The sequence below is a fragment of the Hypanus sabinus genome, chromosome 1, assembly GCF_030144855.1.
Source record: "Hypanus sabinus isolate sHypSab1 chromosome 1, sHypSab1.hap1, whole genome shotgun sequence".
In the NCBI taxonomy this organism is placed as follows: Eukaryota; Metazoa; Chordata; class Chondrichthyes; order Myliobatiformes; family Dasyatidae; genus Hypanus; species Hypanus sabinus.
The window spans coordinates 89394054-89410718 of record NC_082706.1 but is presented as its reverse complement, the minus strand read 5'-3'; the positions used below and the strand labels follow the sequence as shown (position 1 = coordinate 89410718).

The window sequence follows — 16665 nt, the reverse complement described above, 5'->3', positions numbered from 1 at the left end:
AGTCAGGCTGGCTGTCACTGACCTGTGTGTTGAAAGTTGTCGTCTTCGCAGCTGCAGTACAAAGCAATACGTAATAATACAGAAAAAACGGGATTAGAGCTGGTATATATAGACTGTATACAGTAAATAGTTAAATAAGTGGTGCAAAAACAGAAATAAAAAAGTAGGGAGGTAATGCTCATCAGTTCAATGTCCATTTAGAAATCGGATGGCAGAGGGGAAGAAGCTGTTCCTGAATCGTTGAGTGTGTGTTTCAGGCTCCTGAACCTCCTTCCTGATGGTAGCAATGAGGAGAGGTCATGTCCTGGGTGATGGGGGTCCTTAATGAAGGTTGCTGCCTTTTTGAGGTGTTGCTCACTGAAGATGTTGTGGATACTATGGGGGCTAGTGTGCATGTTGGAGCTGACTAAGTTTACAACTCTCTGCAGCTTATTGCGATCCTGTGCAGTAGCTATCCAACCCCTCCGCCCCCAATACCAGAAGCTGATGCAGCCAGTTAGAGTGTTCTCCATGGTACATCTGTAGAAATTTGCGAGTGCTTTTGGCGACAAACCAAATCTCAAGTTCCTCATGAAATATAGCCGCTGTCATTCCTTCTTTGCAGCTGCATCAATAGGTTGGGTCCAGATTAGATCCCCAGGAACTTTTAAGTTCCTCACTCCTTCCACTGCTGCTCCCTCTGAGGACTGGTGTGTGCCCCCTCATCTGATGTTGGATTAGAGTCAGGTTTAATATCACTGACATAGGTTATGAAATCTGCTTTGCAGCAGCACTACAGTGCATTACGTAAAAACACATGAAGAAATATACACTCAGTACCCACACCCAGTACCTCCATCACCTAATAAAGTGGCCACTGAGTGTACGTTCATGGTCTTCTGTTGCTGTAGCCTATCAGCTTCAAGGTTCAACGTGTTGTACATTCAGAGCTGTCCTTCTGTACACCACTGTTGTTAAAGCGTGGTTATTTGAGTTACTGTCACCTTCCTATCAGCTTGAACCAGTCTGTCCATTCTCCTCTGAGCTCTCTTATTAACGAGGTGTTTTTTGTCCCCAGATCTGCTGCTCACTGGGTATTTTTCGCACCATTCTCTGTAAATTCCAGAAACTGTTGCATGTAAAAAAACACCGGATCAGCAGATTTTGAGGTATTCGAACCATCTCCACTAGAACCAACAGTCATTCCCGGTCAAAGTCACTTGGATCACATTTCTTCCCCATTCCAATGTTTGGTCTGAGCAACAACTGAACCTGTTGGTCACATCTGCATGCTTTTATGAACTGAGTTGCTGTCACATGATTGGTTGATTAGATGTTTGCATTAACGAGCAGGAGTACAAGTTTACCTGATAAAGTGTATACTGTATATTAAAATCTTAAATTCAATAATTAGTGCAAAGGAGAGCAAAAATAGTGAGGTAGTGTTCATGAGTTCATTGTCCATTCAGAAATCTGATGGCAGAGGGGAAGAAGCTGTGCCTAAAAAGTATGTATCTTTAGGCACCTGTACCTCCTCTCTAACAGTAGTAATGAGAAGAGGGTGGTGGGGGGGGGAGGGTCCTTTATGATGGATACCACCTTTCTGAGGCATCGTCTTTTGAAGAGGTCCTTGATAGTAGGGAGCCTAGTTCCCGTGATAGAGCTGGCTGAGTTTACAACTCTCTGCATAGTTTTCTGATTCGGTTAAGTGGCCCCTCCGTACCAGATAGAGTGCTCTCCATGATACATCTGTAGGAATTTGGTGGACTCTTTGTTGACATAACAAATCTCCTCAATATTGTGAGATCTGATGGGCTGTAACTGAAGCAGTATTGGTCCTGATGAAGGGTCTCGGCCCAAAGAGTGGGCTGTTTACTCTTTTCCATAGATGCTGCCTGGCCTTCTGAGTTCCCCAGCATTTTTTGTGTGTTGCTTGGATTTACAGCTTCTGCAGATTTTCTCTTGTTTGTGATTTGCCCCCTTTCCTTGTTTGGCTGCGTGAGTTCAGTGGCTGGTTATCACCGCAGAGGTAATTCTGGGGTCTGCAGAGCTGTACAGTGGAGGGGAGCGGGAGAGAGGAATTTTCATCATATCCAGTTGCTGGTGAGGAGAGACAATCAGACCAAAACACAATGGATGCTGCCATTTCCTGGTCATGGTTTGTAGTCTGCATGCTGGTTTGGGTGCAGCCCTGAGCCTCAAGTTCTCGTGCTGACTGTCTACGTCACTCATCCTGGCATGTCCATCACCGGCCACCCCACGGGCAACTTGGATGATTCTTTGCTCCGGGAACACCAGTACTGTGCAGGGCTTTGCAAGATTAGAAGTCCAGATGGAAGCACGCAGGTCGATCAGAAGTCCCGATCGAAGCCCGGACTTTGACTAGAGGTCCAGAAATCGAGGCCTGGACTTTGACTAGAGGTCCAGAAATCGAGGCCTGGACTTTGACTAGAGGTCCAGAAATCGAGGCCTGGACTTTGACTAGAGGTCCAGAAATCGAGGCCTGGACTTTGACTAGAGGTCCAGAAATCGAGGCCTGATGGCTGGAGCTCCAGATCTGCAAATCTCTTCAAGTCTGCTGGGGGAGTCGAAGTTCGATATCTGCAAATGGATGAGTCTGTTGGAGGCTGGTCGCCGAAGAAGATGACTTCTCCAGCAGTGAAGGGAATGTGTATGTGTGTGGGAGGGATGAATTGATCTTGGTTTGCTTCATTGCTTTGTTATTTGGTATGTTCTGTTATGTCTCTGTTGTTTTGCTGAACATTGTGGTCATGGTGCCAGAATTTGTGGTGGCACTTCAAAGAATCGAGAAATTCTATCGACAACCATTTGTGATTGGAAACACTTTAATCTCTATGGAAGGATTGTGGACAGCTTTATGAATCTGTAATGGACTGGCATCAATCTGTAATTGACAGAATCTGTAATGGACCACCATCAACAGCTATGTGTATCTGTAATAGACTGGCATCAATCTGTAATTGACGGAATCTGTAATGAACTGCCACCAACTTGTAATGGACCACCATCGACAGCTTCGTGAAGCTATTATGGACTAATGTCAATCTGTAATGTACTGAATCTGTAAAAGGCCACCACCAACAGCTTTGTGAATCTCTTATGGACTTACACCAAAGCTAGGTTATCCTTTTATAAGTAAGAGTTCCAGATCTATACATAGTACTGTAGGTGTGACCTCACCGAAACTCTGTACAATTCTATATTTCCTTATTTCTGTATCCTGAACCCCATCATGCCACTTGCGTTTTTAGCTACCTGTACCTGTACCTGGTGAAGTTTCATCTGCAACACCTGGACCCCCCTGTACTCTACTCATTTGCTATTCTTAGAGAATAATTGATTTGAGCTCTTTTATGTGAAAGATCGAATACCTCAGAGGAACATTGTACCCATGAAATCCCTTTGAAAGAACTGTGTGATCGGTTTCTCAGGCAGGTCCTGTTTCAGGTGATTTAATTTACTGTGAAGTGCTTTGGGGCTTCCTGAAACTATGAAGGAGGAACACATAATGACAATTATTTTATCCAGCTCTTCAGAATGGACTGTTAGAAGCATATTCATTATTTGAAACCTTGGCAGATACTGATTGCTAAAGGAATATTTCTAAATGGTAATAAAATCTGGGTGGTAGAAGAGCAGTGTCCGTGGAAGAAACACGAGAGATCCTGCTGATACTGGAATCCTGAGCAATACACATAACCCAAGCACCTTTGCTCCATCTGCCACAACAGGTGACATTTCCTGTTTAATTCTACTTCCCATTCCCACTCCAACACGTCAGTCTGTGTTCTTCTGTACTGCCACGATGAGGCCACTCTCAAGTTGGAGGAGCAACACCTCATATTCTGTCTGGGTAGCCTCCAACCTGATGGCATGAGCATTGATTTCTCTGACTTCTAGTAGTTTCTCTCTCCCCCCCCCCCCCCACCCGCCGCCTTTTATTCCCATTCTGACTCTCCACTTATCTCCTCCCTTTCCCTGAGCCACCCACCAATTCTCTGGTGCCCCACTTCCTGCCTTTTCTCCCATGGTCCACTCTCTTCACTTCTAAGATTCCTTCTACAATCCTTTACATTTTTCACCTATCACCTCCCAGCTTCTTACCTCTTCCCCCCACCTGGTTTCACCTATCACCTTCCAGCTCGTCCTCCTTCCCTTCCCCCTCACCTCCTTATTCTGGCCTTTTCCCCTTCCTTTCCAATCCTGATGCAGGGTCTTGGCCCAAAATGTTAACTCTTCATTCCCTTCCATAGATTTTGCTGGACCTGCTGAGCTCCTCCAGCATTTTGTGTTCTCCATTGAAGAAGAAGATTTAAGTTGAAATTTTGGATCTTAGATGCTGCTTAATCCACAGTTCTTCCAGCTTCTGTTTTTTAATTCCAGTTCCAGCATGTGTAGCCTCTTCTGACTTTGTTTCAAAATTGCGTATTGAAAATAAGATTTAAGTAATAATTTATTAGTTGTTTACATAAAATATAAACAACTAATATAAAATTTGGGCATGTAGAGACATAAGTATTCATATTACATAATTATTGTTGGCTGCACTTCAATTATTGAACTATAAAATTCTTTTTAAACCTTTTTTCCACACAGGGACAAAGCTGCGCTTGGAAGGCAGATTGAAAGACTAGAAGCTGATTTATCTCAGTGGAAGATCAAATACGAAGACGTGAGCAAATCAAAGCAGGAGGTCCTTAAACAGGTGTGATACTATAAGAGGGCAGCGAATGTTCGCTTAGACCATTTACTGGATATTGGCCATTTTATTGTTCTCTTTAACTGCCTGGGAGTCTGGCAAAGAAATGTGTCTCAAGAAATTATGGGGCAAAACTAGGGCGTCACGGTGGCATAGCTGTTACAGCTCGGGGTGTCGGAGTTCGGAATTCAGTTCTGCCAGCGAAGAGTTTGTTTGCCCTCCCCATGACCACATGGGTTTGCACCGGGTGCTCTGGTTTCATCTCACAGCCCAAAGACAAGTAGGTTAATTGTCCTGTGATCAGGCTAGCGTTAAACTGGTGGGCTGATGGGTGGTGCTGTTCATTAGCTGGAAGGGCCTGTTCCACACTGTATCTCTAAAGAAATAAAAATTGGATAATAAGCTAATTAATTTCTGACTGATGTTTGAGGATAAAAGTAAGGTTTTGTTCTGCTCTGTTTAAAAATACACTCAGTGATCACTTTTAGTTACCCTCTGAACTTAATTAAGTGGCCACTGACTGTATATTTTATTACGAATACTATGTGTGAACTCTGAGATGTAATTTACGAAAATGACAGTGAGCTGTCAGGTCAGCTGTAAAGATCATCGGCTGCAGTCTATCATCACTGCAGGACTTGTACGTAGATTGTGTTACCAACACTGAAGTGTAATTTTGCTGTGGGACTGAGCCACGTTTTATACCACATTGAACATTAAGGTCAGTGCATCATTTGCTGCAATTGTGTAGCTTTACCTATTTTCTAACCTAGAACCTGTGTGCTTTGTACAGGCATCTGGTGATGCATTTTTCATGTACTTCTGCATAAAGGCTGACATACAAAAGAAAGAAGGATCAGCTTTATTTGTCATGCACATCAAAACATACAGTGTAATGTCTCGTTTGCATCAAATCAAATTTGAGAGGTTTGTATTGACAAGTCGCAGTGCTGCCCCACTCTTGGTGCTCGCAGCTCACTAACGCTAACTCTAGCCTTTAGGTGTACAAGATGATGAGAGGCATTGATCATGTGGATAGTCAGAGGCTTTTTCCCAGGGCTGAAGTGGCTAGCATGAGAGGGCACAGTTTTAAGCTGCTTGGAAGTAGGTACAGAGGAGATGTCAAGGGTAAGTTTTTATGCAGAGAGTGGTGAGTGCGTGGAATGGGCTGCCAGTGAAGGTGGTGGAGGTGGATACAACAGGGTCTTTTAAGAGACTCCTGGATAAGTACACACTCAGAAAAATAGAGGGCTATGGGTAATCCTCGGTAATTTCTAAAGTAAGTACATGTTCAGCATAACATTGTGGGCTGAAGGGCCTGTGTTGTGTAGTAGGTTTTCTGTGTTTCTGTGTTAGCCATATGTCTTTGGAATGTGGGAGGAAACTGGAGCACCCGGAAGAAACTTACAGGGAAAATGTGCCGTTTGGTTTCCCGCTGCCTTCTCCAGACTGCTGGGAGTTGTCTTCTCATTGGAGAAGGTCATTGGCTTTCAGTTACTGACATTAAAAGACCTGTTTACTGCCAGAGCGAAGAAAAGAGCTGAAAAGGTTACTGCTGACTCCATCCACTGTAGCAATCACCTATTCACCGAATTGTCATCAGTGAGACAGTGCAAACCCATCAACACCAGGATTACATGTCAACTCCGAAGCTTATTTCCTGTAGCTATCCAGCATCTCAACAAAACTCACTCAGCTGTTATACCCGACTCCCGGCACAACATCTGTTAAATGGTCTTTCCTGTTCTCGTTGTTCTGTTGGTAATTATTGTGTGTGTTCATATTTATTTAAGTTTGTTCATTAACATTTATACATGTCATCATTCTAATTGTTGATTACTCATGGCAGTTTACACTACTGTCTTGTAAACTGTCGGTCGCTGTTGTGTTGTCTGTTATGGTATTGTCCTGTGTTTATGCTTGGCACTGAACTGCAATTAATTCTGGTATGGTTCACATACTGGTAATAAAGTGCTACTGATCGGTGAATGGCGGTAACACAGAGGCTGTGTACAAGAAGGGCCAGAGTTGCCTCTACTTCCTGAGGAGACTGAGGTCCTTTGGAGTCTGCAGGCCTTTCCTTCACATGTTCTACTAGTCTCTTATCACCAGTACAATCTTCTATGCATTGTTGTGCAGAGACAGTGGCATCAACACAAGTGATGCCAACAGGTTCAATAAATGGATTAGAAAGGCTGGCACCGTTATAGGAGTCAAACCGGACACACTGAAGACTGTGGTAGAACAAAGGACTGTTACAAAAATTGTTGCAATTCTGGATGGTGTTTCTCACTGTCTGCATGCCACCTTGGCAGAACAGAAGAGCACTTTTAGTAATAGACAATTGCACTGCTCCAAAGAGCGCTATATGAGCTCATTCTTAACCTTGGCCATTAGGCTCTATAATGAGTCAACCTATAGCCGGGGGAGTGATGACCTCCTCCTGTTAGACTGTTTGAGGTAACTTATATTTCTTATTCATTCTTACTTCTCTTCAAACATTTGTATATCTGTGCACTTGTAATCTTACTGTGACACTGTAATTTCCTCTGGGATCAATAAAGTATCTATCTATTTATCTATCTGATTGCTGGCGCGGGGAAGTGATGCATTAACTGCTACCCTACCATGCTGCCCTTTGGTAACTCATGGTGACACCTTCAGGGAGTGCAGTTTCTGTGGGAAAAGAGGTCACCATTACTATAAAGTATTGGGTGTCATTCAATGTTTGTAGTGAGATGCTGAAGATGTTCTATCGGTCAGTTGTGGAGAGCGCCCTCTTCTTTGTGGTGGCGTGCTGGGGAGGCAGCATTAAGAAGAGGGACGCCTCACGTCTTAATAAGCTGGTAAGGAAGGCGGGCTCTGTCGTGGGCACAGAACTGGAGAGTATGACATCGGTGGCAGAGCAGAGGGCGCTGAGTAGGCTACGGTCAATCATGGAAAACCCTGAACATCCTCTGCACAGCACCATCCAGAGACAGAGAAGCAGCTTCAGCGGCAGGTTGCTGTCAATGCAATGCTCCTCAGACAGGATGAAGAGATCATTACTCCCCATCACCATTCGGCTCTACCAGGGGCAAGACATGTTAAGTGCCGGGGTTAGGACTGAGCTTAAGTTACCACTCAATGCACTTTAGTAAACTATTTAAGAACTTTTTAAAAGCTATTTATTAATGCTTTTTGGGAGGGTGATTTTAGATGCATATCATATTTATACTGAGTTAAATACTGTATGTAATTAGTTTTGCTACAATAAGTGTATGGGACACTGGAAAAATGTTGAATTTCCCCTTGGGGATGAATAAAGTATCTATCTATCTATCTATCTTTGGAATATTGAAAGAATTTGGTATCAGAAGCTGAAGGAGCAGCGGTGGTCAGAGGGGGCCCTCAGCTGGCAGCGCTGTCCAACAAGGGACTTCAGGAGAAAAATCTCCTGATGTACTTCAGATGTCTGCAGGGCAGTAGGAAGCTCTGCACTGAAAAATGTGGCATACTGTGATCATTATTACATTCAGAGCTTTGTCAGTAACCGTGAAGGCCATAATGGCCATGAACTGTGCATGACACATATTTCTAAGACTGTTGATACAAGCAGCAAATGTTGAATAAGAAAAACCACAGACATCCCCCTACGTTCCATATTACTCAGTACAACTCATTGTCCTACGTGCACCAAAGGCCGGTACCACAAATATGCAGTATACCAGGTTTGTACATTTCCCATGGCGCAGGATGCCCTCAGATCTCTATCATCGTACAAATGTCATGAGTGAACTTGGAGATATAATGCAATATACAAAGACTATAGTGAACTGTCAGGTCAGCTGTAAGTACCCCTGGCCACAGTCTACTATCACTGCAGGACGTGGTATGTGCCCAGGAGAAAGAAGGAGGCAAGTAAAATCATTGTGGGCACTTACCCACCCTGCAAACCATCGTTTCAAAAAGCTCCTTTCTAGAAAGTGCCATAGGGCTATTAAAACAAAGCTTCACGCCATCTTAAAAGTTTCATCACCCATACGGTTAAGCTGGTCAACCATTCTAGTTTACCCACCCCCACCGCTCCCTCGGTAACTGTAAACACTTTAAACCCATTTTTAAAAAAATGCTGTTTATATTGTAAATGCATGCTGGTATCTATGCACATTTAATTCCATATCTGTACTTTAACCTCCAAGCTTTTATATATATTTCTTGTAATTGTTGAATGTTGTTTGTTTTATTGCATGTTTTGCCACCACACCACAGCAAATTCCCAGTACATGTAAACTGTGAATAAGGTTGATACTCCTTGGTCTTTGCATCCGTGGAGGTTTAATCTGAAATTCAACTTCCTACGTGTGCAGCTTGTGTGTGATCATATCTTGCAGCTTGTGCAGGGTAGTGCTCGTCATCCAATCGGTTGTCCTGATGGTAAATGGTGGTGTGTTACCTGTCAGTGTCCTGGATCAGAGTGTAATGTGTAATCCAGGCACGTGTACACTAGAGAATCCAGGGAGTGTGGTCGAGCAGACCAGCATACTGAAATAACATTCCCATTGTCTGAACCACACCAGAGGAGCTCAGCTGGGAGACCATAACATCATTAGGCATAGGAGCAGAATTAGACCATTTGGCTCTTTGAGTCAGCTCTGATGGCTGATTTATTATTCCTCTCAATACCATTCTTCTGACTTCTCCCGTGACCCTTGACTCCCTTACTAATAAAGGGAATATTAACCTCTGCTTTAAATATTCCAATGACTTGACCTCCAATGCTGCTTATGGCAATGAATTCCACAGATTCAAGACCCTTCAGCTAAAATTCCTCCTCATCTCCATTCTAAAGGGCTGTTCTTGTATTCTGAGGCTGTGCCCCCTGGTCCTAGACTCCCCCACAATTGGAAATGTTCTGTCCACACCCTCTCTAGGGCTTTCAGTATTCGATGGGTTTCAATGAGATCTCCCTTCATTATTCTAAACTCCAGCGAGTATAGGCCCAGAGCAATAAAATGCTCTTCATATGCTAACCCTTTCATTCCTGTGAACCTCTTCTGGACCCTCTGCAATGCCAGCTCATCTTTTCTTAGGTAAGAGGTCGAAAGCTGCTCACAATACTCCAAGTGCAGTCTGACCAATACCTTATAAAACCTCAGCATCACATCCTTGCTTTTATATTCTAGTCATCTGCGTGCAAGAATGAGACTCCAAAATCAAAAGAAACGTTAACAAGAAATAATTAAGCCATAAATATCCAGACCATGAGATGAAGAGTCCTTGGAAGTGAGTACATAGGGTGTGGCAGCATTTCAATGATGGGGCAAATGAAGGTGAGTGAAGTTATCCCCTTTGATTCGAGAGCCTGGTGGTTGAGGAGTAATAACTGTTCCCGAACCTGGTGATGTGAGTCCTGAGGCTCCTGTACCTTCTTCCTGGCGGCAGCAGTGAGAAGTGTGTGTGACCTGGGTGGTGGGGTCCTTGATGATGGATGCGGATTTCCTGTGACAACACTCTGTGTAGATGGTGGGTAGGCTTTACCTGTGATGAACTGGGCCGTATCCACTATATTTTGTAGAATTTTCCATTCAGAGGCGTTCGTGACAGGCTGTGATGCAGTCGGTCAGTATGCTGTCCATTAAAAACCTATAGAAATTTCTCAGAGTTTTAGGTGTCAGCTGAATCTTTGTAAACACCGTTCTTGGAGCACTTTTTTTCATTGTTGTACTTAATGTGCTGAACCCAGGACAGATCCTCTGAAATAATAACTCAGAGGAATTTATTGTTGCTTACCCTCCCCACCTCTGACCCTCCGGTTTCTTCCTCCTGAAGTCTATAATCAGTTCCTTGGTCTTGCTGACATTGAGTGAGAGGTTGTTGTTATTTAACTATTGAACCATATTTTCAATCTTCCTCCGATGTGCTGATTGGTCACCACCTTTGATTCGGTGTCGGCATGCTAGAATGTGGCATTGGAGCTGTGCTTAGCCTCACAGTCATAAGTGTAAAGCGAGTCGAGCAGGGGACTAAGCACACGTCCTGTTGTGCACCTGTGCCGATGGAGATTGTGGAGGAGATGTTGTTACCAATCCGAACTGACTGAGGTCTGCAAGTGTGGACATCAAGGATCTAGTTGCATAAAAAGATATGAGGCCTAGGTCTTGAATCTTATTAATTAGTTCTGAGGGGATGATAGCATTGAATGCAGAACTGCGGTCAATGAAGAGCATCCTGATGTATGTATCTTCACTGTCTCAATATTCCAGGTTTGAATGAAGAGCCAATTAAATGGCTACCACCTACCACCTTCTTCTCAAGGGCCGTCAGTGATGGGCACTAAATACAAGCCTTTCCAGTAATGCCTAGATCCCAAGACATGAATCAATCTATGTGACTTGAATGGAACTAAATGTTGCAATTGAGTAGGTTAATGCGACAGTATTTCCTGTTGAGTATATACTGTTTAGGTAAAGACAACTTTTACCACAAGGCCTCCACCTTGTTTTCAGTTTGTAATGTGAATTGCAATCCTCTGAGTATGTAGCAGTGTTACTTAGCTGCATTGAAAAGTCTCTGGTATTTGAGCAAAAAGAACTGTAAAGTTTCACTGAAACAAATCTTTTTTACTGTATATGCTTTCTCTCGTGAGCCAGCGAGTCTAATCTCACTCTGTTACATGTTACCTGCACTCTTAAAATCACCCTTCTTCCACAATAAATTTTTGACTTACATTTTCAAACTTACGTAAATGCTAGTATTTACAAAAATATGCTAACTGTGGTAAAAAGCATCCCATCAGTCTGTGCGTTTTGAAATTAGAACAAGAAGCACTATAGCACAGTACAGGCCCTTCGGCCCACAATGTTGTGATGACCTGTTAGCCTACTTCCTGCATTTTCCTTCCACATAGCCCTCCATTTTTCCTTTCGTCCATGTGCCTATCCAAGAATTTCTTGAATGCCCTTAGCAGGGGGTTCCACACACCTGCTGCTCTTTGTATCAATAACTTACCTCTGACATCCCTCCCCGTCACCTTAAAATTATGTCAATTTTGATGGGTTTACCTAATCTCTTTCTCTGTAATCAGTAAAATGTGATTTGATATTGTTCTGTTTCTTTGGCAATTCCAGCCTCCAGAAGAGCAAGTGATGTTGCTCTGCATGTTGAAACTATTTTAGCAATCAAAGCTATCTCAGTGTTGTCAACTCTATGCATACTTTGATAATAAGTGCTCTTTGAACTTTGATCATGTACTTTAGTATTTAACCGATTATTCGTAAGCCCTCCAAGCCGCTGCTGACAGCAGCTCACCAGTCCTCTGTCCTGGGCCTGTCTTTCGGGTCCAGGTGTAGCCCATCTAAGTGAAAGTTCTCCATCTGCCAGGGGCGCGGTCTCTGGAGCTTCTGTTGGGCTTTTTGTTGCTCTGGGTATTTGAAGGGATGGAGTTGCTAATTCCATGCCCAACCCTCCTCCTTTCATAGCTGAACATGTGATCATCCATGTTGGAGTTATTTAACTGATTGGGCCTTCCTTATTTAACAATATTTGCTCAGATTAACTCATTTGTTAATCTGTTTTGCCTGATCCTATCAACTTTTGGATTATTTTTGTTTATCTAGCAGCTTCTCCCTCTGCCGTCAGATTTCTGAATGGACCATGAACACTACCTCACTTTTTGCAACTACTTATTTATTTTTCAAATATATATACTTAAAAGTTCGAAGTAAATTTTAATATCAAAGTACATAAATGTCACAGTAAACAACCCTGAGGTTCATTTTCCTGTGGGCATACTCAGCAATTCCACGGAATAGTAGCATAACAGGATCAATGAAAGGATAACCAGAGTGCAGAAGGGAACAAACTATGAAAATGTAAATAAAAGTTAATAGCAATAAATAACGAGAACATGAGATAATGAGGTAAAGAGTCCTGAAAGTGAGATCATTGGTTGTGGGAACATTTCAATGATGGGACAAGTGTAGTTATCCACTTTTATTCAACACAAGATGGCGCCAGCGATCATCAGCGACTATCTGCGGGCTGCAGAAAATTGTTCCAAAATTCCTCTTAAATATTTATTCCTTATTGTAACAGAGTATTTTTTCTTTCTTTCTTTTAAAATCTTTTTATTAATTTTTAAACAAGCATAAATAAAACATCGTGTACAAAGCTTGAGAGTACGTAATTAATAGGTTAAAGTACAAATTCAAACAGTTGATAATCCACATATAATAACTTCCCAAACTCATAGTGGTTACAGAAAATGGAGAAAATAAGAACCCCCCCAAAAAAAAACAGAAAAAAAACTAATCAAACTGACATGGGCCATTGCATTATATCAAATATACAGAGTGGTGTCAATAACTCCGCATCTCTATCCAAATAATTAAAGATGATAAGAATAAGGTTTAGGAAAAGTCAGTTTACCTCATATGAAAGTGTTGAATAAATGGTCTCCAAGTTTCTTCAAATTTAACTGAAGGGTCAAAAATGACACTTCTAATTTTTTTCCTAAACTCAAACAAGAGATAGTTTGAGAAAATCACTGAAATGTAGTTGGAGGATTAATTTCTTTCCAGTTCAATAGGATAGATCTTCTAGCCATTAAGGTAACAAATAGAGTATTTTTTAATGTATTGCACCAAACTGCTGCCACAAAACCAGCAAATTTCACAACATATGTCAGTGATAATAAACCTGATTCTGATTTTGATTTTAAGCCTAATTATTCAATCAAGGAACAGATACCTTCCTTGTGGAAACAGAAGTTGGAACAAGGGGGAGGGAAAAAAAGAAAAGCCAATACATTATCCTTTATCTTTGTTTTGATTAGTGTACTAGTCAAGTTCCCACACTCAGTACATGGTGCGTCTATCCCTTCTGGCTCAGTAGAACATCCTCTGCCAATACACAAAACCATAGTAAATTAAGCAGTAGGAGTTGTATGTGTCTGGGACAAAGAGATGGGCAGAAAAAATTATTGCAGACACTATCTACCCAGCGAACTGCCTTTTCCAAAAGCACTCTTGAGGAAAGCATTATAGGGTATTAAAAGAAAAATCATACTATCTTAAAAGTTCATTCACCCAGACAGTTAAGTTAATCAACCATTCTATTAGCCCCCAAACTGCCTCTGTCTATTCCCTCAGTCATTGCACTATAGACACTTTAAACCAGTTTTTATAATGCTGTTTACATTGTAAATCCATGCTGGTATTTATGCTCCTTGATTCCATATCTGTACTTTAACCTCTAAGTATTTTTAATATAATTATTCTTATAATTTTTTTATTGCATGTTTTGCCACCACACCACAACAAATTCCCAATACATGTAAACGGTAAATAAGGTTGATACTCCTTGGTCTTTGCATCCGTTGAGGTTTAATCTGAAATTCAACTTCCTACGTGTGCAGCTTGTGTGTGATCATATCTTGCAGCTTGTGCAGGGTAGTGCTCGTCATCCAATCGGTTGTCCTGATGGTAAATGGTGGTGTGTTACCTGTCAGTGTCCCGGATCAGAGTGTAATGTGTAATCCAGACACGTGTACACTAGAGAATCCAGGGAGTGTGGTCGAGCAGGCTGAAGTACCGTTTCCACTGTCTGCACCACCCCGTATTTCGAACGACTTTAATTCTTTGTTCTGAATCTTGATCAGAATCAGGTTTATTATCACCGGCATGGGCTGTGAAATTTGTTAACAGTTTCTTGATAATTGTTGAACGTCGTCGTTTTTTGTTGTGGTGTATGTCACACCAACACACCGCAGCAAAGTCCTATTACCTGTAAATGTACATGCGACTGAAGTTGATCCACGATGGTGAAGAGATTCAGTTGTTGTTCAGACCGAACACCAGAATGAGGAAATGTGACCTAAGTGACTCTGACTGGGGAAAGATTGCTGGTGCCAGACGAGGTGGTTTGAATATCGCAGGAACTGCTGACTACCTGGTATTTACATGTGCAGCAGTGCCTAGAGTTTACGGAGAATGGTGCGAAAAACAAAAAAAGAATCCAGTGAGTTGCAGTTCTGTGGGCAAAAATGCCTTGTTAATGAGAGAGGCCAGAGGAGAATGGACAGACTAGCTCAAGTTGACAGGAAGGCAACAGTAACTCAAATAATCACGTGTTACAACAGTGGTGTGCAGAAGAGTGTCTCCCAACACACAACGCATTGTACTTTAAAGCGGGTGGGTTACTGCAGAAGACGACCACAAACTTTAATAAAGTGGCCACTACAGACCATAAGACACAGAAGCAGAATTAGGCCATTCGGCCCATTGAGTCCACTCCACCATCCCACCATGGCTGATTTATTATCCCCCTCAACCCCATTTTCTAGCCTTCTCCCCATAACCTTTGACAACTTGGCTAATCAAGAACCTATCAACCTCCATTTTAAATATACCCAATAACTTGACCTCCCCACTGCCTGTGGCAATGAATTCCCTCTGGCTGAAGAAATCCCTCCTCATCTCTGTTTTAAATGGACGTCCCTCTATTCTGAGGCTGTGCCCTCTGGTCTTAGACTCTCCAACTGCAGGAAACTTCCCACATTAAGAGGAACCTAATAAAGTGGTCACTGTGGATGTTGCTTTAATATTTCTTGTCTCGACAGCCACAACCAGAACACCTGTAACTCTGAAAATCCAATACCCCCCTGTGATTAGGAGATGCTGTTAATGTTTTAGGGTTTTTTTTTTGCATGCTTGTTCCTTTCAGGCCCTCTGGCTCGTTTTCTTTCAAGATGGTGCCAAGCTGTGACCTCCGTTCGCAGTTCACTGTGATCTCAGTTCCCTTTTAGACTTCTTAGGGTTTTTTTTTGGGTTACTGGGGCTGGTTCTAGGAACAGTGGCGGGAGATTGGAGTCAGGTCAGGGATGTGGTGGAATTAGAGGACAGGCCAGTTCCACTCCATGTTCAAAGGCCGGCGACGTGGACATGGGGCATCTGTGGGCCAGGCTGTATTGTTTGGCTGGATGTCGGACTGGCAGACCAGCTTATGTGAAGGCTAACACAAAGTACACTGCAGATGTTGTGGTCAAATCAACACGTACAAACAAGCTGGATGAACTCAGCATGTTGGGCAGCATCTGTTGAAATGAGAGGTCAATGTTTCGGGCCGAGACCCTTCGTAAGGACTGAAAAAGGAAGGGGCAGGGACCCTATAAAGAAGGTGGGGGGAGGGTGGAAGGTGCCAGGTGAAAAACCAATCAGAGGAGACATCAAGAGGTGAGGGAGGGGATAAGCAGGAGAGGTGAAGACGGAATGTAAGGGGAAAGCACTATGGGTAGTAGAAGAAGGCAGAATCATGAGAGAGGTGATAGGCAGCTAAAAGAGGAGGCAGAGTGAAAGTGGGATGGGGGAAGGGAAGGGTAGGGAATTACTGGAAGTTGGAGAATTCGATGTTCATACCAAGGGGTTAGAGACTACTCAGACGGTATATGAGGTGTTGTTCCTCCAACCTGAGTTTGGCCTCATCATGGCAGTAGAGGAGGCCATGTATGGACATATCCGAATGGGAATGTGAAGGAGAGTTGAAGTGGGTGGCAACCGGGAGATCCTGTCTGTTGTGGCAGATGGAACGGAGGTGCTCGACGAAGCGGACCCCCAATCTGCGTCGTGTCTCGCCGATGTAGAGGAGGCCGCACCGGGAGCACCGGATGCAATAGATGACCCCAACAGACTCACAAGTGAAGTGTTGCCTCACCTGGAAGGACTGTTTGGGGTCCTGAATGGTGGTAAGAGAGGAGATGTAGGGACAGGTGTAGCACTTACCCTTGCAGGGATAAGTACCAGGTGGGAGATCTGTGGGGAGGGACATGTGGACCAGGCAGTCGTGGAGGGAACAATCCCTGCAAAAAGCAGAGAGAGGTAGAGAGGGAAAGATGTGCTTAGTGGTGGGGTCCTGTTGAAGGTGGCGGAAGTTGCGGAGGATAATATGCTGGATCCGGAGGCTGGTGGGGTGGTAGCTGAGGACAAGGG

The 16665-nt window shown here is 43.2% G+C and overlaps 1 protein-coding gene across 4 annotated transcripts in view; it reads left to right on the top strand.

Moving 5' to 3' along the window:
• LOC132395248 (coiled-coil domain-containing protein 102A-like) overlaps positions 1–16665 on the top strand; it is a 464661-nt gene that overhangs the window by 60388 nt on the left and 387608 nt on the right. For all 4 annotated transcript variants that reach the window (XR_009512553.1, XM_059971586.1, XM_059971567.1 and 1 more), the window contains exon 4: positions 4597–4705. Coding sequence is in view for 3 of the 4 variants with exons in the window: in XM_059971586.1 (XP_059827569.1) it covers positions 4597–4705 (109 nt within the window). In the remaining variant the exon portion in view is untranslated. The remainder of the gene's footprint in view (positions 1–4596; positions 4706–16665) is intronic.